Genomic DNA, 24,716 nt, shown 5'->3' on the forward strand with positions numbered 1-24,716 from the left:
CTCTGTGAGGTCTGTCAGTCGGATCTTTGAGGGAACCCTGCAGTTATGATGGTACTACTGTGTAACACTTCCATGAAACCCATCTCAAGCACAGCGCCAACAAACCAACAAACAATACCAGAGTAAATCAGGATTTGAACTTTTGTTTATGGTTTTCATGGATCCAACGCAATGTACAGTGAATTACGTTGAAGACGTCATTGTCAGCATGAACACTTCAGCTATGTAACCCAGGCATGTTTCTGTATAGGAAAACTTACCCTAGCCAAAATCAGAATACAGAAATGTACTTTAGCATGATTCTGGTATCCACTGTGTCCTTTCTTGTTTGGAGCTGTCATACTGCTATATTACATACAAGAAATGACCATACACTGAAGGGAATATTTTGTAATTAAAAAAAACACTGGCAACTAGTTGAATGGGAACTACTAAATTCCGTTTTGGTTTTGTGATGTGTACTATGGACTTGTCTGCTGTGAAGGGTACCAGGTATCATTCTGTATTTTGCCTTTGTTTAGTGTACATGTCTGTATACAGAAACGTACCTGGTGTACACAGCCTAAGCATGAATTACAGTACTTTACTCAACTGAGCCAGTCATTCCATACACTAGTTATCAGAGAGTTAGCCACTAAGTGACTGTCACAGGTAACTGATGTAACACAACAACCAACAAGTCAACACTGCAATCCAAGGCATTTTCTCTGAAGAGAACAAGTGAGATCACTGCATCCTGTTGAACCCCATGTCCACAGAATGGTTGAAAGTGACCTCCATGATCTGTGAGAAATCCCAAGTCCTGTTGGCAGTTTGAGTCCACAATGGGGGCGAGAAACTCCTCCATAGTAACGCTGAGAGTCAGGCCTTCTACAGCAGAGCTAACCATGAAAAACATGAATTTGACATGTACGGCAATTTGCTGACAGCCTTGTGTTGACTTGGAAAGCACAAAGGCCCATGGCCATTGGGTTCAATTGTTATGGAAGGCAAATAACCCCTTTTCAAGGTTACACTTGTTCAGAATGTGGAGCTGAATTGATTGTATTAATACACAGAGGAAAGGAATAAACGTGACATGCTGGTCCCCCTACTTTCAAACAATGTCAGCAAACAGGTTCCGTAACCTGTCAGTCATATGGCCTGCTCACTGTAGCTACAGCAGGAGATGGACAGTGAGTATGATGGTACATGAAGACAGCCAGGTCAGGACAGGTGGGTGGGTATGATGGTACATGAAGACAGCCAGGTCAGGACAGGTGTGTAGGCAAGACAAATCTTGGGCAAATATGAGGGAAGAAGTGGGGAGGGGTGGGGAGGGGAGTTTGATGGTAGGATGGTTGGTTGATGTAGATGGTTGGGAGGATGGATGAGTGGATTGTTGATTGGTTGAGTTGATAGTTAAGTGGATAGCAAAGTCGATGCTTGGTTGGTTAGTTGGATAGTTGGATAGGTGGTTGGTTGTTTAGTTGGATAGATGGTTGGTTAGATGGATGGTTAGCTGGTTAGTTGAATAGTTAGTTGGATAGCTGGATAGATGACTGGTTGGTTGGCTGGATAGATGGGTGGTTGGTTAGTTGGATGGTTGGTTGGCTGGTTGGTTGGTTGGTTAGTTGGATAGTTGGCTGTGAGATTGTTGATCACAAAATGATGGTACATATGTAGCTGCGGCATCACATACTTATTATGAAGACATCGCTAAGATCAAAGTGAACCTTGCTCTACTTCCTTGTGCAAATTCCTCTCAGAGCAACACTAGCACTGAAATAATAATAATTGGCTTACTCCAGCTATGGCTAACGTATCTCAAGGGCTTGCTTGGTTGTGAAACACACACTCTGCACTAACACCTAGCAGATCTTTGTGCAGTTACGAACAAATGTTAATAGCTGTATACATTAAGAATACATAACCAGATACATATTGTTATCAGAGAGGTACAAATTAGACATGCTGATGAGTGCTGTATTCTCTGTGTTCCCTAGACTAATGCTTAGTCTCTGAATATATATACTACTTTGATGGTAACAAACAAACCCATATAAATTGAAAAGGAGCTCCAGGGAGACCACAGATTCAGAATCTGAACCTGAAGGAATCTAGACTTGCTTCATTTAGGGCTTTAGCATTGCAGAAGGGGATTGGCAGTAGGAAAACAATTTGGTTTGGGGACTGTGAGACAGAGAATGTGTTCCCCTATCAGCATAGCAAAGTCCCTTTAGAATAAGGTAAAAGTCCTCCTAATGTTGAGGCACTGCCCAGTTTAAGGTGAGGCAGAGCACTGATTATGGCGAAGCAGAGTCCTGTTTAAGGTAAGGCAGAGTGCTTCTTAAGGGGGAGACAGAGTGAGTGAGTTTGGTTTTACACCCCTTTTAGCAATATTCCAGCGATTTCACGGTGGGGGACACAAGAAATGGGCATCACACATTGTACCCATGTGGGTGACAAGCGAACGGTTTAACCACTAGGCTACCCCACCGCCCCAGGGAGACAGAGAGTTGCTTAAGTTCAGAGAGAGTTACTTAAGGTGAGGCAGAGTTCTGCTTAAGGCAACACAGAATGTTGCTTAAGGCGAAGCAGAGTGTTGCTTAAGGTGCTGCAATGATGGCTCTACACTGATCTGATAAATGACTAAGAGTGTTGCATAACGCCAGTCAACAATATTCCAACTTTATCATTGACTTGGGTGTTTTATATATATATATATATATATGATGACAGCAAATTACTGGAAACTGAGCACCTGTTGTCTCAGTGCTGGAGACCTGTCCTGTACTACAGGAGTGGCAGAGGACATGATGTCAGTGCTAAGAATATGCCTGACAACTGCGTGCTGTATTCCTGGGTCAGGAGGGTTCGAAGTGACCTTCGCAGCAGTTGTTTGCATTCCACAAACACGGAAACCACCGCAACATGAGATGACCACAAGTCGACAGCAGCCTAATTGTTGTTTCTGATTTCGACACTTGCTGCGAACAAACATTTCTCTGATGCTGGTGAACAAGTCATGGTGGATGCAGTGCGACTGTCACGACTCAGGCTCCCAGGATGTGTGTAGACTCCATCACCAGGAACATCAACTTCAGGTCTGCTATTTGACCTAAGGGTGTAAGATTAACTTAACAATTTAGCAAAACAACAGTAAATTCACCAGTTTGTCTGTGGCAGTGGTGTTTGGTTTGTAGTCATCCTGGAAACCACCTGATAAACCAAATGAAACAGGAAAACAATGACAAAAGTTTTTGTCTTGGGATCTTCCACTCAGGTACCAATATGACTGGGAACACGATACTACTGCAAACATCCATGATATAAAAAGTATTAAATTTGCTGATTTTCACACTAAGAGATTGAAAGCAGTATCAAGTATTTGTTTTGATAGCTGAGCTGAAATATTTGCTAGACAAACACAGTGTTGTCCACACAGATTAGAGAGGCTGGCTGGAGACAGGGAATGAAGGAGCTATTGTTGACACAGACGGTGCGACACAAAGCCAGATGTGACGACACAAAGACACAAGCACCAGACACAATCACAGGAATGTGGAGAGAAGATGCTATCAATGCAAAAGCAGGATTATACCAACCTTGTCCCAGGCTGAAATATCTTGGTGATGTAAACTGGAGTAAATCATGTCTAGTATTTGTAAATGCAATCTGAGATAAGAGTATGCCCTGTCCATGTACATGAAAACAGTGGTCAATTGGCCCTGTCCATGTACATGAAAACAGTGGTCAATTGGCCCTGTCCATGTACATGAAAACAGTGGTCAATTGGCCCTGTCCATGTACATGAAAACAGTGGTCAATTGGCCCTGTCCATGTACATGAAAACAGTGGTCAATTGGCCCTGTCCATGTACATGAAAACAGTGGTCAATTGGCCTTGTCTATGTACATGAAAACAGTGGTCAATTGGCCCTGTCCATGTACATGAAAACAAAGGTCAATTGGCCCTGTCCATGTACATGAAAACAAAGGTCAATTGGCCCTGTCCATGTACATGAAAACAGTGGTCAATTGGCCCTGTCCATGTACATGAAAACAGTGGTCAATTGGCCTTGTCCATGTACATGAAAACAGTGGTCAATTGGCCCTGTCCATGTACATGAAAACAGTGGTCAATTGGCCCGGTCCATGTACATGAAAACAGTGGTCAATTGGCATCATTCATGACAATCTAAGCTGCGGTAAATTGGCCTTATTCATGTCAAAATAAACTGAGGTAAATTGGTCTTATTTGTCACATATAAACTAGGGTGAATCATGCCTTCTACAAATCAATATGAAATGAGTTAGATCATAACTGTTGTGCGTCAATGTAAACTGGGGTAATAATGAACTATATTATTTGATAATACCCATGTGATGTTATTGTTTCATCTGCAGTGCAATCAGCAAGACATTCATCCATTCAACCATAGCAAGTACATGTTTCAGTGTCTCAAATTCTTATGAAATGGTAGTGAAAACTATTCTAGGCAGGTCACCTCAGTCAAGGGATATATATACTCAGCGTCATTATTGAAGGGTCAAGCCAATTTTAATACCGTTCGATGAAATCGTTAACTCAGTTATAATAATGCTTCAAGTGAAATATCCAATGTTTCATAACCTTTTTTCACAGCTTGGACGAAGACAGCAGGTCATAATAATGATGTTTTTGTCATCTTTAATACCAATAAGTTCATATCACAATTGTGCCTTTTGGGTTAATTTCATTAACATGGAAAGCAACCTACAATTCATCGTGCATGGGTTGCACATACTTTCTAAGATATGTGAGAAATGTGTAAATGATTACACGTCGGTACGCATTGTTTTGCTGCTGTTACCTGGTCAGTTTGATGTTTGAATTTGGTCCTCATTATGAGACGTTTTTGACACCTGTTGAAAGAGGTCAAGCTGTAGCATTCTTGGAAACTGGTCAAACACAGCGAGAGGTGGCTTATCGGTTCAATCTGAGTCAGAGTGCAATTTAGAGTTAGTAGGACTATGGAATAAGCACGACGTCCAGGTTGTCCCAGAGTCACCACAGTTCGTCAGGATAGACACTTGGTTAATACTGCATTTTGTAACAGGTTCCTCAAATCTGCTGATCTCCAGACAAAACATTTCAATGTTAACAATGTAAGGATATCCATGAACACAGTTCGTCGAAGATTAAGGGCGTCAGGACTTCAGTGTAGGGGGCCTGGAGTTCGCCCACCATTGACACCATGTCATATGCAGGTGTGTTTGAGATGGGGTAGACGTCATGGGCGGTGGAATCAATGTCAGTGGTCTCCAGTTTTATTCACCGATGAAAGTCAGTTCAACTTGAGCTTCCATGATGGTAGTCAGAGGATTTGCTGTCGTAATGGAGAAAGGATTACAGATGCAACTGCAGCCACACACAACCGATTTGGCAGGGGGTCGGTCATGGCCTGGGCAGGGATTACCTCCACTGGTTGAAGACCACTACACGTCATTGAAGGTAATCTGACAGGACAGCGCTATCGGGATGAGATTTTGGCTCCTCTTGCAGTACCTTTCTTGCAGACCATGCATGCTTACTATGGTTGACCCCCCACACTGCCAGATGACAATGCTAGGCCACACAGGGCAAGACTCGTGACGGAATTCCTTCAGGAACAGCATGTAGAGCGTCTGGAATGGCCAGCCTGTTCACCAGACCTCAACCCAACTGAGCATGTGTGGGATGAACTGGGTCGTCATGTTTACAGGCGCCATCCAGCACCAGTGGATCTTGCAGGACTCAGGAGGGCTCTTCTGGAGGAATGGGATGCAATTCCACAAGCCTACTTCATAAACTTGATTAGGAGCATGAGAAATAGGTGCACATATGTCGTGGAAGCTGAAGGAGGTTACACACGATATTGATGCACTGACTGAGTAATGTTTGTTGTTTTCATTTTTGAGGGGTGGTCTATACAGCTCCTGATTGTTTGTACTGTAGGAATTTTTTGTCACTTGCTTTCATGTGTCCTGCTTGCTAACACAATAAACCTTGATATGCGCTGAATTGTTTCAATATTTGTAAGTGCATCATCTTTCAATGAACTATGTATCGCTTGACCCTTCAATAATGAGCCCGAGTATATATATATATAAATGCCAATGAAGGTGGATCCCTCTGTTCAGGAGAAGGAACTGTGTTTGTGAACGCAAAATATTCGCATGCATTTTTGTTTCTGAAATATGAACATTCGCGCAAACACTCTTGACTTCGTGAAACACGTGGAGTTGAGCCTGCACGAGGTTTCCCCAATAGCAGTTTTTAAAACAGTTTGTTAGAACTTTGGACATGAGCGGTCGTGTTTTTGACAAATTGTATGTGTAAGACTGACGAGAGTTTATTTTTGATAGAACACTGCATAACACTCCTCTAGATACTATATGAGACACCTTGCTTCGAAGGAACTGATGTTAGACAGTGTATCATGTCTGGACAGTGATACAAATCAGAGTATATCATGTCCGTCAGCTGTTAATGACCTGGGTATATCATGTCAGGCACTTGTTAACACATGATGATGTGTGGTAAGATATAGTGCTGTTTTTTCCATCATATGTACAACAGGTGACATTGACCACACAGTTCTCTAAGCAGCTGAATGGAGTACTGAATATTTACTGCAAAGGATTTAGCAGTTCACAATCTGACCTGTTTTATCAAACCCAAATGACTCAAAGTCATCATCATTTTACACAGACAATGACCTCAACAGAAGATGCATGAGCATTAAAAAATATCAAATTCTAAAATATCTGATTAATAAAATAATGTAAGTAGAAACTAATATTAAGTATTCTATGTTGTAGCAATAGCTACTCCCACAATGATTAAGAGGACACAACACATCCCATAGCTTACACCACTAATGACAGGGGAGCCAGGAGCCAGGAGCCTTCATTGCCAGTCTGTCCACACACCCTCACTCCTAACAGCGGGTTAATATAGACATATGACCTTCACTGACAGTAATGGGCCTCATAAACTCTTTAGATATCATACACATGTCAAAATGACATGACAATATCTTTGTGTGTGATGATCAACTTCATGTACGTTGTTTGAAAGCAAACATTTAGTGCTGTCCACTTCCTACTGATTAGTAGGGTAGTGACACTGATCACTTGGTGGAAGATATGGGAGTGAGAGTGGCCCAGAGTGGAGGACCAAGTGAGCACTCTGTTCAACACCAATAAACACACCGATCAATTTACAGACAAGCATTTCATGGTTATTTCCCAGCCCTTTCAGTTAAGCTCTTGGTGCGTATAAAGTAGAGTTAAGTCTTCCCTGATCAGACTGAGGCGAGTCTTTATCTGCGTCTGCTCAGCCCAGTGCTTGGTCTCTAGATAGTGCACCGGACTGTGAGACATGCTGAACTTGCCTGCCTGGTCAGAAAGCGGCTGCACGACTTGCATTAATACAAATTTCTGTCCATTCTTCTCCTCCACTCAAAGGAATAAAAAGCAAAAGTTTACATTTATGAGTGATCAGGACCGATGTATACGGCGACGACCAGCCTTCTATTTGATTGCTTCAGCAGACAATTGGTGCCCTTCTATATTGACATGATATACAGGAGCAGCACCCACAGGCTTTCAATGGCTGTGGAGTACTGGCCTTACACCCCTATACATCCATATTTATAGTGATAGGATAATATTTATATGCACACAATCTTTGCATACATATTACCAGTGTATGTTGACTCAGTCAACACAGGTGACACTTACGACTGGCTGTGCCACAAGTTGAGGCTAGATGGACGGACTTGAGCACAAAGAGTCGGATAGTAATCAGAGGAACTTGGCTCATGGTGTTTACACCCTGACTAAGAAAGCACACATGAACATTCATAAACCACCAGTGCTAAGACTGACTCTGAGTTACTGTGACAAAAAGCTGCATATTAAATATCAACAGTAATGGCATACAAATGGTCTGTGGAATAAATCTTTTTATCACCTAAGAAATTCTTGTAAAGATTTGGACAAAGCAGTGCAAGAATCAATGGATATGAAACGTATCGGCTTCCCAGGACCTGAGTGAGCTGGACTGATACCGTCTGTAAGCCCCCAGAGACGTGACCATTGCTGGATGATGTCTAGCTGTCTCACTAGGAACACACATCACACAGCCAAACTCACACATGTGCTCTAAATACCCTGTCTGAACACAGCAGTCGTACTGGAGCCTCCAGATTGGTGATCTTGTCTCCTGGTGCTGAAGGTGGATAAATTTACTAAGCCTTGGCAGATGTAAGCTGCCATGTTGGTGTCACTAACTCCCCAAGTACAATAACTGTCTGATCTACTAACAATATATGCTGCCTCAAACTATGAAATACATGTCAGGTGATACCAACAGCATGAGGGATGATGAGAGATCATGTTGGCCAAATACAAATGTTGAACATCAATTGGAAGGAAAACATGTCTTGAAAAGAGTTAAAAAGACTATGAATCTCTTGCTTTGAACAAGAACCACATGTTTGTAATCTCCTAAAAACATCAGATGGGGTAAAGACTTGATCATCATGACATATACAAATATTGGAAAACAGTTTCTCAAAAACTTGAAGGTCTGTCTTCCAAAAATCAAGTTACCATGTTCCTGCCATAACTTTCACATTTACATTTGTCCTCCACAACCACATGCTGAAATGAACAAAGTCATATTATCATTCATCACCTTCATGGAGAACTGCTCATGAAACATACTGACAAAGTCTAAAACATACTTCTGGTAATACAGTATGATGATGATGTAGTGAGTGACTTCAGTTTTATGCCGCTTTTAGCAATATTCCAACCATATCAGGGCGGGGACATCAGAAATAGGCTTCACAAAATGTACCCTGTGGGGAACTGAACCCAGGTTTTTGGTGTGACAAGTGAACACTTGAACTACTAACCTACCCTACAGCCCTGATCTGGAGACAAGATAGTGGAGTCTACCAGAACAGTCACACATGTATTTTATCTGATTTCATCTGACACAGCTTGTGCCAGCTTTTCTGGCTTACTGAGCACTTTATGCTTGAAAAGTTCATTCGGAACCATAAACTGTACTGCTAATATGTCTTGGTATAGTACCCATTATTAGTTACTGAATCTCTCGACATGGATTCTGACAGTTGTGACATAATGTAATTCTGGAATGTCATGACAGAACCTGTATATTTGTACAACATGAACACAACCCAAATGGTTTCGATGATTAATGATCAAACTAAATATTTAATTAATGTGGTATCTATTTCAGCACAAGTACTAGTATCTGTTTCACAAATAGCACATTTTTCAAATATGGGATTTGAAGATACTTATCAAGAAATGCATTTGTATGAAGTGACAAGTCTGACATATTTCCAGGCTTTGAACACCATTACTAAAGTTGTTCAACCAATCACACTGCGCTAATCATTTGTCTAACACTGTACTGTCAGACACGAGACCTCCTCCCTGTGTGAATGTGTGTGTTCATTGCTTTGAACTAATGTGCCAACTGATGACATCAGCCAAAAAATGAAGCAATATTAGTCACAAAATACTGTCAGTCTTAAAAACGACTTTTCTGATCAATACTGAACCAAAAAAATCATCACATGAATTTCTTACATAGATAGTGTTTATGATGATTCAAATAAACATGTCTAAATAATGAAAAATAACCTTTTTGTAGAATATCAAAGGGCGACAGTTCAATATGGCCACAACAAAAGGCACTGTGAAAATACATCTGTGTTTGGAAAGAAAATAGCAATATATCTTGACACATATTTAAAGAGTTGCTGGAATGCTAAGTCGTTTTGCAGCCTCTTATTGAACAGTGTCCAAGCTAGTGGTGACACCTGGAGGGAAAAGCGTTGTGTGAGATCACTTCCTGGTGCACACACTTGTCTATAAGCACAGTCCTACCAGCATTTTGTCCTACACTCACCATGACAAACTTGGTGCTGCTCTCACAGCCATGGCCATGTTTATTCTGGTCACTCATTTGGTGATGGAGTGTTTATGTACTGCTGCCTTTAATTGCACTGGATGTCTCACCCATAATATCAATAACCGTAGAGACAGAATACGACTTATAATAAATAGCATGACAAAGACGTGTCCTTCTAATGGAGCCAGTGAACAGCGTCTACTGCAGTTCAGACCCGGGTCCTCAACAGATAATAGTCTTTACATCGCTAGTATCCTTGAGACCAATCATCAAACAGACAGATGAAGGACCAATCAGATGAGATCAATATCACGTACATGGTGCAGTTCTCGTGTGTCAGTCACTGCCGTTTAACTACTATCGTTAGAGACATGCAATGGATAGCAGAATACAGCAGCAGTCAGGAGCCAGACACACTGCCAGCATGCAAGTCATCAATACACCAGTACTTCAGAACATCAGTTGAAATTTCTCCTACACATCAATATTAAAAATAATACATTCCATAATTTTGTCACAATATCTGAAAAGTGCAGAAACTTACATGCATCTTACTTAAATAGAAATGAGCACAGAAGCTGACAGACCACGCAGAGCCACTGACATTCAGAGTTTAATGTAATCGCAAACTGTGCTGTTCAAGTTTATCAATGTCGTCTATGGCTGGTTAGTTACTGTTATACACTGGTTATATATGAAGGAATTGGTTGTCAAAATCACTAGCACAATAGGATGTCTAGCTTATACACATACCGCTTGACAAGTATTAGATGACAAATGACCCCATTTTTTTCATATGTGGGAACCAACAGTTCATTTGAAACAAGAGGGAATCAGGTTGTCGTCTAAATTTTCAATTTACCCCTGCGAATCGGGTCGTGATGGTGGTTTGCTGAACTAAATCACTCTACGACATATGTGTTAAACAGTTGCAGTATTGATTTCACACTGTGGTCAGCATGTATTGCACATGCTTAATTGCCAATCTAACTGTAGCAACCAAGTGCATTCAGATTACTTGCCCCGCTTGCTTGTCACAAACATGTTCACTGCTTCACTGCAGTAACATATATATATACATAAAGAGTACAAAATATTTATGATTCAAACCTAAAAGTAATGCTGATATTTCCCCACACTGGAGCACGTCATACAACAGTCATACAACAGCTGACATTCCTCCACAGAGGAGCATGTCATACAAACATAGATGTTTCACGTACAACAGTGTTTCATACAACAGTTTATGTTCCTTATAGAACAGCTGATGTTTCTGAGTGTGACAACCAACAGTTAATGTTGCTCCAAAACAGAACATGTCATACAACAGTTGATGTTTCTGCACATAAGAGCATGTTATACAACAGTTGATGTTTCTGCACATAGGATCATGTCATCCAACAGTTGATGTTCCTCCACATGAGAGCATGTCATACAACAGTTGATGTTTCTGCACATAGGATCATGTCATACAACAGTTGATGTGACCCGTGAAGGTCCCGGGGTAGAATAGGCCTTCAGCAACCCATGCTTGCCATAAAAGGTGACTATGCTTGTCGTAAGAGGCGACTAACGGGATCGGGTGGTCAGGCTTGCTGACTTGATTGACACATGTTATCGGTTGCCAATTGCGCAGATCGATGCTCATATTGTTGATCACTGGATTGTCTGATCTAGACTCAGTTATTTACAGACGCCATATAGCTGGAATATTGCTGAGTGCGGCGTAAAACTAAACTCACTCACGCACCGTTGATATTTCTGCACACTTGAGTGTGTCATGTAACAGTTGATGTTCCTCCATACAAGAGCATGTCATACAACAGTTGATGTTCCTCCACACAGAAGCATGTCACGCAACAGTTGATGTTCCTCCACACAGGAGCATGTCACGCAAGAGTTAATGTTCCTCCACACAGGAGCATGTCATACAACAGTTGATGTTCCTCCAAACAGGAGCATTTGTCATACAATGTTCCAGAATAAAGGAACATTAAGCAAACAGAAGATGTACAATTTGTGTCTAGAGGTCTAACAGAGTCTTACACAGTAGTAATTACTGCCTACCTTTTCTTTGATGGCAACACGAGCTGACTTGAACACCTTCAGGATTGTTGGCAGTTTCTCCTGTCTGTCTATGAGAACCTGGAGGTGCAAGCACCAAAGACCAGATGACCTTGGATACAAAGCTGTGGCCTGTCTCAGGACCTCTTCCACCTGTCCGATCTTAGTCGAGGTCAGTAGCAGCGCAACCTACAGGCAGAGGTACAAATCCATTACTTCAAAGGTATAATGTAGCCATGTACATCACATAGAAAATTATCAATTATCATTTATCTACCACTTGGTTTTGCATCACTTCCATACCATAGTTGTGTTCAGCACAATAAGATGTGACTAGTTTCAGCACTTGTACAGTACTGATATACTACTGCTGTCTATCACATGGATATGAAACTAGTTTTATATGGTTGTACAACTTGTACAGTACTGATATACCATTGCTGTCTGTATGACATGGATATGAAACTAGTTTTATATGGTTGTACAACTTGTACAGTACTGATATACCATTGCTGTCTGTATGACATGGATATGAAACTAGTTTTATATGGTTGTACAACTTGTACAGTACTGATATACCATTGCTGTCTGTATGACATGCATATGAAACTAGTTTTATATGGTTGTACAACTTGTACAGTACTGATATACCATTGCTGTCTGTATCACATGGATATGAAACTAGTTTTATATGGTTGTACAACTTGTACAGTACTGATATACCATTGCTGGCTGTATCACATGGATATGAAACTAGTTTTATATGGTTGTACAACTTGTACAGTACTGATATACCATTGCTGTCTGTATCACATGGATATGAAACTAGTTTTACATGGTTGTACAACTTGTACAGTACTGATATACCATTGCTGTCTGTATCACATGGATATGAAACTAGTTTTATATGGTTGTACAACTTGCACAGTACTGATATACCATTGCTGTCTGTATGACATGGATATGAAACTAGTTTTATATGGTTGTACAACTTGTACAGTACTGATATACCATTGCTGTCTGTATGACATGGATATGAAACTAGTTTTATATGGTTGTACAACTTGTACAGTACTGATATACCATTGCTGTCTGTATCACATGGATATGAAACTAGTTTTATATGGTTGTACAACTTGTACAGTACTGATATACCATTGCTGTCTGTATGACATGGATATGAAACTAGTTTTATATGGTTGTACAACTTGTACAGTACTGATATACCATTGCTGTCTGTATCACATGGATATGAAACTAGTTTTATATGGTTGTACAACTTGTACAGTACTGATATACCATTGCTGTCTGTATCACATGGATATGAAACTAGTTTTATATGGTTGTACAACTTGTACAGTACTGATATACCATTGCTGTCTGTATCACATGGATATGAAACTAGTTTTATATGGTTGTACAACTTGTACAGTACTGATATACCATTGCTGTCTGTATGACATGGATATGAAACTAGTTTTATATGGTTGTACAACTTGTACAGTACTGATATACCATTGCTGGCTGTATCACATGGATATGAAACTAGTTTTATATGGTTGTACAACTTGTACAGTACTGATATACCATTGCTGTCTGTATCACATGGATATGAAACTAGTTTTATATGGTTGTACAACTTGTACAGTACTGATATACCATTGCTGTCTGTATGACATGGATATGAAACTAGTTTTATATGGTTGTACAACTTGTACAGTACTGATATACCATTGCTGGCTGTATCACATGGATATGAAACTAGTTTTATATGGTTGTACAACTTGTACAGTACTGATATACCATTGCTGTCTGTATCACATGGATATGAAACTAGTTTTATATGGTTGTACAACTTGTACAGTACTGATATACCATTGCTGTCTGTATCACATGGATATGAAACTAGTTTTATATGGTTGTACAACTTGTACAGTACTGATATACCATTGCTGTCTGTATGACATGGATATGAAACTAGTTTTATATGGTTGTACAACTTGTACAGTACTGATATACCATTGCTGGCTGTATCACATGGATATGAAACTAGTTTTATATGGTTGTACAACTTGTACAGTACTGATATACCATTGCTGTCTGTATCACATGGATATGAAACTAGTTTTATATGGTTGTACAACTTGTACAGTACTGATATACCATTGCTGTCTGTATGACATGGATATGAAACTAGTTTTATATGGTTGTACAACTTGTACAGTACTGATATACCATTGCTGGCTGTATCACATGGATATGAAACTAGTTTTATATGGTTGTACAACTTGTACAGTACTGATATACCATTGCTGTCTGTATCACATGGATATGAAACTAGTTTTATATGGTTGTACAACTTGTACAGTACTGATATACCATTGCTGTCTGTATCACATGGATATGAAACTAGTTTTATATGGTTGTACAACTTGTACAGTACTGATATACCATTGCTGTCTGTATCACATGGATATGAAACTAGTTTTATATGGTTGTACAACTTGTACAGTACTGATATACCATTGCTGGCTGTATCACATGGATATGAAACTAGTTTTATATGGTTGTACAACTTGTACAGTACTGATATACCATTGCTGTCTGTATCACATGGATATGAAACTAGTTTTATATGGTTGTACAACTTGTACAGTACTGATATACCATTGCTGTCTGTATGACATGGATATGAAACTAGTTTTATATGGTTGTACAACTTGTACAGTACTGATATACCATTGCTGGCTGTATCACATGGATATGAAACTAGTTTTATATGGTTGTACAACTTGTACAGTACTGATATACCATTGCTGTCTGTATCACATGGATATGAAACTAGTTTTATATGGTTGTACAACTTGTACAGTACTGATATACCATTGCTGTCTGTATGACATGGATATGAAACTAGTTTTATATGGTTGTACAACTTGTACAGTACTGATATACCATTGCTGTCTGTATGACATGGATATGAAACTAGTTTTATATGGTTGTACAACTTGTACAGTACTGATATACCATTGCTGTCTGTATGACATGGATATGAAACTAGTTTTATATGGTTGTACAACTTGTACAGTACTGATATACCATTGCTGTCTGTATGACATGGATATGAAACTAGTTTTATATGGTTGTACAACTTGTACAGTACTGATATACCATTGCTGTCTGTATGACATGGATATGAAACTAGTTTTATATGGTTGTACAACTTGTACAGTACTGATATACCATTGCTGTCTGTATGACATGGATATGAAACTAGTTTTATATGGTTGTACAACTTGTACAGTACTGATATACCATTGCTGTCTGTATCACATGGATATGAAACTAGTTTTATATGGTTGTACAACTTGTACAGTACTGATATACCATTGCTGTCTGTATCACATGGATATGAAACTAGTTTTATATGGTTGTACAACTTGTACAGTACTGATATACCATTGCTGTCTGTATGACATGGATATGAAACTAGTTTTATATGGTTGTACAACTTGTACAGTACTGATATACCATTGCTGTCTGTATGACATGGATATGAAACTAGTTTTATATGGTTGTACAACTTGTACAGTACTGATATACCATTGCTGTCTGTATGACATGGATATGAAACTAGTTTTATATGGTTGTACAACTTGTACAGTACTGATATACCATTGCTGTCTGTATCACATGGATATGAAACTAGTTTTATATGGTTGTACAACTTGTACAGTACTGATATACCATTGCTGGCTGTATCACATGGATATGAAACTAGTTTTATATGGTTGTACAACTTGTACAGTACTGATATACCATTGCTGGCTGTATCACATGGATATGAAACTAGTTTTATATGGTTGTACAACTTGTACAGTACTGATATACCATTGCTGTCTGTATCACATGGATATGAAACTAGTTTTATATGGTTGTACAACTTGTACAGTACTGATATACCATTGCTGTCTGTATGACATGGATATGAAACTAGTTTTATATGGTTGTACAACTTGTCCAGTACTGATATACCATTGCTGTCTGTATGACATGGATATGAAACTAGTTTTATATGGTTGTACAACTTGTACAGTACTGATATACCATTGCTGTCTGTATCACATGGATATGAAACTAGTTTTATATGGTTGTACAACTTGTACAGTACTGATATACCATTGCTGTCTGTATCACATGGATATGAAACTAGTTTTATATGGTTGTACAACTTGTACAGTACTGATATACCATTGCTGGCTGTATCACATGGATATGAAACTAGTTTTATATGGTTGTACAACTTGTACAGTACTGATATACCATTGCTGGCTGTATCACATGGATATGAAACTAGTTTTATATGGTTGTACAACTTGTACAGTACTGATATACCATTTATGGCTGTATCACATGGATATGAAACTAGTTTTATATGGTTGTACAACTTGTACAGTACTGATATACCATTGCTGTCTGTATGACATGGATATGAAACTAGTTTTATATGGGTGTACAACTTGTACAGTACTGATATACCATTGTTGTCTATCACATGGATATGAAACTAGTTTTATATGGTTGTACAACTTGTACAGTACTGATATACCATTGCTGTCTGATATACCATTGCTGTCTGTATGACATGGATATGAAACTAGTTTTATATGGGTGTACAACTTGTACAGTACTGATATACCATTGTTGTCTATCACATGGATATGAAACTAGTTTTATATGGTTGTACAACTTGTACAGTACTGATATACCATTGCTGTCTGTATCACATGGATATGAAACTAGTTTTATATGGTTGTACAACTTGTACAGTACTGATATACCATTGCTGTCTGATATACCATTGCTGTCTGTATGACATGGATATGAAACTAGTTTTATATGGGTGTACAACTTGTACAGTACTGATATACCATTGTTGTCTATCACATGGATATGAAACTAGTTTTATATGGTTGTACAACTTGTACAGTACTGATATACCATTGCTGTCTGTATCACATGGATATAATACCAGTGTCGTATGTTTGCATTACTTGTATAGTACTGGTATACCATGGCTGTGTATAACACATGTAATTTATCTATCAGATATACATGTTTTATTTGTATAGATAAGGTACACTAGGTGCGTAGCACATATATGCCATAACACATGGTTTCATTAACTGTATAGCATGGGCATATCTATGTTGTGTATATCACATGCCTTGGTCACTCTGCCTCACCATCCTGGACCTCCCACACCAAGTCTCTACCTTCACCCTGCCCTGAGACACCTACCTCCATCCCAGACATAAACACATCCCAACCTCTCTAATTGCATAATAAGTTACGAAGGAAACAACATGGATGTTGCATATCAGCAAAGAAGAGATGCAGGGAGAAGGTCTGATATATGCCTCATACTTCCAGGAATCTCTACCAGAGCAGAGGTACCCGGCTCTGTTGCTACTTATCAGTTGCCACGGTAACTGCCCCACCGATAGCAGCACTGACACAACCAAACAGGAGGCATTACCATTCCTTCTCTAGATTAAATCAGCTTTTCTTATCTCCAGTAATTAATGTTCAAACACAAATGAAATGTCTTCTATGAATGATTAAAAAGAAATCATTTAAGTGTGTACATTATAGTACAAATATAACTCAAAGTATTCTGGGCATGTAATTTTAAATGTATAACTGGTGATTATTGAAAGACGACAAGTGTCTTTGTGATTAGCTGATTACATGGAATGTCACAGCTAACCCACTGCAGCAATCAGGGCAGAATAAGCACAATTATTCTGCAGTTAAAGTCACAATGTCAGGAGTGGGGTCAGATTGTGTAGTGTCAAGGTGTGAACTTGTAGTGACGTCATGGCTGGGTTATCATGCAGGGTATCAAGTAATGCGACACCTTTGCTGTTACATGCCATACATGTCAACTGAAGCATTAATCATTTACACCTTAATGTTTGCAAAATATATTATTTACTCACAAAAAAAAAATACAGCCTAAAGCAATAGGGTTTTTAATGCTTGCATCTGAACATTGTGCTTCACTTAACATATTGTGGTTCAGAAAACATTAATTCATGGGCCAAAAAAGACATCAGGCCTGTGCAGCATGTCTACGAGAGCACACTGAGTGAGTGAGTGAGTGAGTGAGTGAGTTTAGTTTTATGCCACACTCAGCAATATTCCAGTTATATGGCGGCGGTCTGTGAATAAGCGAGTCTGGACCAGACAATCCAGTGACCAACAACATAAGCATCGATCTGCGCAATTGGGAACCGATGACATATGTCAACCAAGTCAGCGAGCCCGACCATTCCATCCCGTTAGTCACCTCTTACGACAAGCATAGTCGCCTTTTATGGCAAGCATGGGTTGCTGAAGGCCTATTCTACCCCGGGACCTTCTGAGTGAGGTCCACACTGAGTGAGGTTTAAAGCCGCTTTTAGCAATATTCCAGCAATATCATCACAGGGTACACGAGAAATGGGCTTCACACATGGTGCCCATGTGGGGAATTGAACAAGGGTCTTTTGTGTGACAAGACAACACTTTAACCACCAGGCTAGCCCACCACCCTGAGCATACAGAAGTCATTTGATACAGATGATGTATTCGTAACACCAAAGTCCACTTTTCATCATAACAGTTACATTTGACTTTGCAGCATGATCAGAGGTGAGTGACTGTCTTTATATTGGGGACAAACCTAAGTGAATTTTGTCATTTCACAAAGTTTTGATTGATAGTTTAAGAATTCAGAGACAAATTTTGAAACAAAACAAATCTTGGGACCATTTTAGTTAAAATAACAGACAGTATATTTATACACATTAACAGGAAATTTACTATTATGCTGAATTACCATTTAGTGGATGAAACCCAGTATGACTTTTTTTGACACACATTCCAGGAAAGTTGAGGAGAAGAAGAGTGAGGACAGTTTATGGAAACAACTTCTTTATTCTTTATATCTTGCTGTGATAAATAATCCCCCAATATTACTTCTCATGTACCACATGCTTGACAATGACATTAGGATCTTGAAACATCACATATACAGAACATAGAAGCTGTATATCCATAATACAGCTCACTCTTCTTCAAACAATACGTCAGTTATATACCAGCAAGCCAACAGATGTGACAGGAAAGCCAATCACAGAAAAGTTCAACAATCCCTTTATCACAGACTGAAATGAACTGTATTACATCTCTGTTAAAAACTCAACTGAGGTTTAACGAAGTTTGAAAAACAAAACTAGGTTACAACTTTTGTCATCTTTGTTTTGAAATAGAAGTAAAAACCCAACTTTGTGTTTAGAAAGTAGGGCATGGGATTCCAAGTGAGGATTACAGATGTATAGTTAACACGGACCCTGACACAGTCTATCCTGCACAGTGTGATGGCAGATATAAGACAGCATAGGAACTTGGTTCATATAGCATGGTAAGTCTTGTCTCAAACAGCTGAAGATGTTCAACATATAGGGTCACTATGCTGACAGATAATGTGAGGCATTTCTTGGGTTAAACAATCACCAGCAGATCCTGGCATTTAAGAGGAAGCAACTCTGTTAATAACTTGCAGCATCATAGGCTGCCGTGCAACTTAGACCCGCCTTTTTGCTTGGAGGTCTTTGAAGAAATGTGAGCAAGTGATGTAAATGTATCATGACTTCCTTGCATACTTTTTGGGGCACTGAGGTAGCCTAATGGCTACTCTGCTCATTATGTCAAAGACCCTGGTTCTATCCCCCATATTGATACAATATGAAGCCCAGTTCTGGTATCGGCCAGGTGTGATTATAACTAGAATATTGCTAAAAGCGATGTAAAACTATACTCACTCTCCCCTTGCATACTTACAGTGCCATGTCATATTTGGAATTACACTGTCTCAGTAAAGTACAAATTCTAGTACCTTTTTGGTTGAGTCCTACTTGGGATTCGAACCTGCACTCTCAGAGTCAAGCATCTTATAAAGCAAGCAAGCAAAGTCAGTCACCTAACCTGCTCAGCCACCATGACTTCCACAAACTTACAGTAACATGGTCTGTGAGAAAGCTCTGAATGTTTATGATCAGCAATGATCCACCCATAATGGAGACGAAAAGCTCTAATCCAGTCTGCCCCAGTTACAACAGTGGTTGACATTGTAAGCAAGACACCATACTGTTGTGGAACAATGACAACCAAATCAACAAGTGTGATACATTGTGTCCTACAACCAATGCCATTATGGTCTTGTGAGGTGAAGAAATCTTTGTACCAGAGATGGAAATATTCATAAGGCAACATCCAAAGATGCTGGCTACGTCATGATCTGACACTAATTATCAAGGTCCACCAGTAGCCAGAGTAAGTGGTGTGTTGGCACAAAATGCACCCAAAATATCCTCTAGTTTGTGTTCCTGGAATCCTGTAAATGTACAAAAAGCAATGACAACACTGAATGTAATTATACATGGCAGCTTTTTCTGATTGCATACCCAAATTTCTATTCTCATCTCATCCCCAGATCACATGCAGCCACAGCAGGCATTATGTCTACTGCAGTGAATAATGGACAAAAACTCCACCAAGACCTCCTGTTGAAGGAAGCAGATGCAAAACAACAAACCAACACTGCCATGGGCTACTACAGTCTGGTCCAGCATCATCACAGAACCACAAAATATGTAATGTAAAGTAGCAAGAGAGTACACTGAATTCCCCAAGACAAATTGTAAAAAGATAATGAACGTGTGAGAGAAAATACTCAAAGGCTCCGAAAGTATCTGAATCATGGATCCCCCAATGTTAGCTCACCCGGTCACATGACCCGACATACAATATATAGCTGTGAGGTTAATGTAGAAGAAACAACCTAGGTGAGAAACATTATAAACACAAGGCTTAGTTTACACTGCTCTAAACTAAACATTGACGTCTCTCCACTTTAACCGTATCCATTTCCTGCTTGGACAAAAGCTGACATGGCTGCCTTGACAATGTGGCGTGTAGACAGGCAAGATAGTGTAGTGAAATCGTGTTCACCTGTGTGATGTGTCTGGATCAGTGTGCGCCACGATCCACACCAATGGCCAAGGTGGGGGATCTCGCCATTATGTTCCTAACACTCCCTGTGCAAGTACATGACAATCAGAGTGAGTGAGGATGAAATAGGGGTGTTTTATTTTCAACATGTTGCTCTACTTCATACGGGACCACAGTGAATCACAAAAGTGTTTGTATTCTTGATTCATTGTATTTATGGCACATTTCATGCTACAGGTATATTCAAGCACTGTAATGCTGTTATTTTCCCTATTTCACATGGACAAAACCATTACCTTATGAATTTCCTTATATTTATGGAAATTATGTTGATATTTCATTTATGAAAGTTATGTTCATCATAATAATATGGTCACTATTCATAGGAATTTGGTGGTACTTACTGGAGATTTCTTCATATATTTTTTATATTCATGTGTTCATGAAAGTAAGTATAAAGTAACACTGGCTGGTATAATTTGTTCAGTGGTACACTGCCATAACACGACAGTTCAAAATACATGTACTAATGGATGGACGTGCACCACAAATTATGGCAATGAATTGAAGTGAATTTGGGATTCGCTACTAAGCATAGTGAGAGTAAGTGAGAGAGTTAGTGAGTTGAGTGAGTTGAGTGAGTCTGATGGGCTGAGAGAGTGAGTGAGTCTGATGAGTTGAGTGAGTCTGATGGGTTGAGTGAGTGATTTGAGTGAGTCAGATGAGTTGAGTGAGTGAGTGAGTGATGAGTTGAGTGAGTCTGATGACTTGAGTGAGTTGAGCGAATTCGGTGAGTGAGTGAGATTTTACATTGGAGGCCCTATTCGCGCATAGTATACTGACTGAGTCGACCGCGGAAACAGTCCAGACAGAGCATTAAGCAGCAAGCTTAATTTCTAACTGATTGATCAAGAGATGTAGTTTAAGATACGAATTGTGTGGTCTCTCTGTCTCCAGAATCTAGTCTTGTAAAACCGGACACTGATGAAGCTGACAACATCAGTCTTTCTGTCAGCCAGTAGGGTGTAGTTTTGCTGAAGACAGATTGTATACTCAACAATACATCACTGCAGACACAACCATCAAGGTCAACAACTTCAGCTGCTTCAGCTGAATGTTTTACATTACAGAAAATAACAGTGTGTGGATATTTCTTCTGGCTCAGTACACACAAAGTTAGAAGTTTGTTTGCTCTTTAAAGTTTCACTGATCAATACTGTAGGCAGGTCATTCTGCGCAAAAAACTACACACTTGTCTACTGAGTACTTGGAACAACCAATACAAAGACATTTTGATCATTCAATACACAGCAACTTCATTTTTATTGTAAGCAACGGATCCTGTGTTCCTGTGACTGGTCTGTACAAGTAAGCTGTGACCAGTCTCAGTGAAAGTGGTGAGACGATGGTTATCTTTAGTGTATCAAAGAACCCCAAGTCCTGCTGGAGGCAACAGCACTCACCCACTTTAAGAACCACTTTTCCTCCACCATCTGAAGTGCAGCTGCATCTTGGAAGACTTGGAACGTCCGCTGAGTCCTCTGAAACACAAACACCTGACCATATAGCTATCAGTGTGAATTATTCATTCATACAGCCAGTCTCAATGGACCTTTCCCGTGACACTCAGTATGAGTGCACCACAAAGCGGACGCAATCTGTTTCTATGATGCTATCTTACGTGATTTTCAAGGAGGGTCGACAATATCAACTACAGGGCAGAGGCCATGGGACACGGGACATATTGCTCAGGTTTCTCACTCATGACAATCTATGTAACTGAATCAGCTCTGATTCCACCTGGATTGTTCCCGTGTCAGCAGCTATATCATAGCTCTCCAATCCTCCACTGATACAAAGTATAACATTCAGCTCTTTTTGTCTGTCCAAGGGTTAAATATCAGGTTAAACAAAGTATTAAGGACTCCCCAATGTGGATGAACCCTCTGTAAGGAGGTATTAAGTGTAGACCCATGTGCCCGTGACCACCACAATAGGTAGGTGTCTGCTGCTTGCAATGCGAGCTGCTTCAAGAGTCACCCAGTAAAATTTATAGAGTATGCAAAAGCTGATGATTATGGTATTTCGTGCAAAGTGAGGTGGCTGACAACAGAACATTAGCAGGAAAATTAGGATATCTTGGAGGACCTAACACACTTAGTGTTACGAAAATGTATATCAGTGTCTGTCTGAATATTCAACATGTGCTAAAAACAGCTCTGATAACCTTTAACCTCTTAACGTGACCTAGTGGGAAGTGCAGCATACACAAGTTCATCATTAAGGGTGTAGCATTATGAGACATACAGGGAGCAATATACATTGGTCCACCATCATCATTAAGGGTGTAGCATTATGAGACATACAGAGAGCAATATACATTGATCCACCATCATCATTAAGGGTGTAGCATTATGAGACATACAGAGAGCAATATACACTGGTCCACCATCATCATTAAGGGTGTAGCATTATGAGACATACAGAGAGCAATATACACTGGTCCACCATCATCATCAAGGGTGTAGCATTATGAGACATACAGGGAGCAATATACACTGGTCCACCATCATCATTAAGGGTGTAGCATTATGAGACATACAGGGAGCAATATACACTGGTCCACCATCATCATTAAGGGTGTAGCATTATGAGACATACAGGGAGCAATATACACTGGTCCACCATCATCATTAAGGGTGTAGCATTATGAGACATACAGGGAGCAATATACATTGGTCCACCATCATCATCAAGGGTGTAGCATTATGAGACATACAGGGAGCAATATACTCTGGTCCACCATCATCATTAAGGGTGTAGCATTATGAGACATACAGGGAGCAATATACACTGGTACACCATCATCATTAAGGGTGTAGCATTATGAGACATACAGAGAGCAATATACACTGGTCCACCATCATCATTAAGGGTGTAGCATTATGAGACATACAGAGAGCAATATACATTGGTCCACCATCATCATTAAGGGTGTAGCATTATGAGACATACAGGGAGCAATATACACTGGTCCACCATCATCATCAAGGGTGTAGCATTATGAGACAAACAGGGAGCAATATACACTGGTCCACCATCATCATTAAGGGTGTAGCATTATGAGACATACAGAGAGCAATATACACTTGTCCACCATCATCATTAAGGGTGTAGCATTATGAGACATACAGGGAGCAATATACACTGGTCCACCATCATCATTAAGGGTGTAGCATTATGAGACATACAGGGAGCAATATACGTTGATCCACCATCATCATCAAGGGTGTAGCATTATGAGACATACAGGGAGCAATATACACTGGTCCACCATCATCATTAAGGGTGTAGCATTATGAGACATACAGGGAGCAATATACACTGGTCCACCATCATCATTAAGGGTGTAGCATTATGAGACATACAGGGAGCAATATACGTTGATCCACCATCATCATCAAGGGTGTAGCATTATGAGACATACAGGGAGCAATATACACTGGTCCACCATCATCATTAAGGGTGTAGCATTATGAGACATACAGGGAGCAATATACGTTGATCCACCATCATCATTAAGGGTGTAGCATTATGAGACATACAGGGAGCAATATACACTGGTCCACCATCAT

General features: G+C 39.8%; 1 protein-coding gene across 1 annotated transcript in view; it reads right to left on the reverse strand.

Moving 5' to 3' along the window:
* LOC137283513 (U3 small nucleolar RNA-associated protein 6 homolog) overlaps nucleotides 1–24,716 on the reverse strand; it is a 154,807-nt gene that overhangs the window by 20,436 nt on the left and 109,655 nt on the right. Inside the window, exons 16-17 of the mRNA XM_067815056.1 lie at nucleotides 22,545–22,622; nucleotides 12,028–12,213 (exon numbers count right to left, since the gene is read on the reverse strand). Coding sequence (XP_067671157.1) covers nucleotides 12,028–12,213; nucleotides 22,545–22,622 — 264 coding nt within the window. The remainder of the gene's footprint in view (nucleotides 1–12,027; nucleotides 12,214–22,544; nucleotides 22,623–24,716) is intronic.

This window comes from Haliotis asinina, chromosome 5, assembly GCF_037392515.1.
Source record: "Haliotis asinina isolate JCU_RB_2024 chromosome 5, JCU_Hal_asi_v2, whole genome shotgun sequence".
Taxonomy (NCBI): domain Eukaryota; kingdom Metazoa; phylum Mollusca; class Gastropoda; order Lepetellida; family Haliotidae; genus Haliotis; species Haliotis asinina.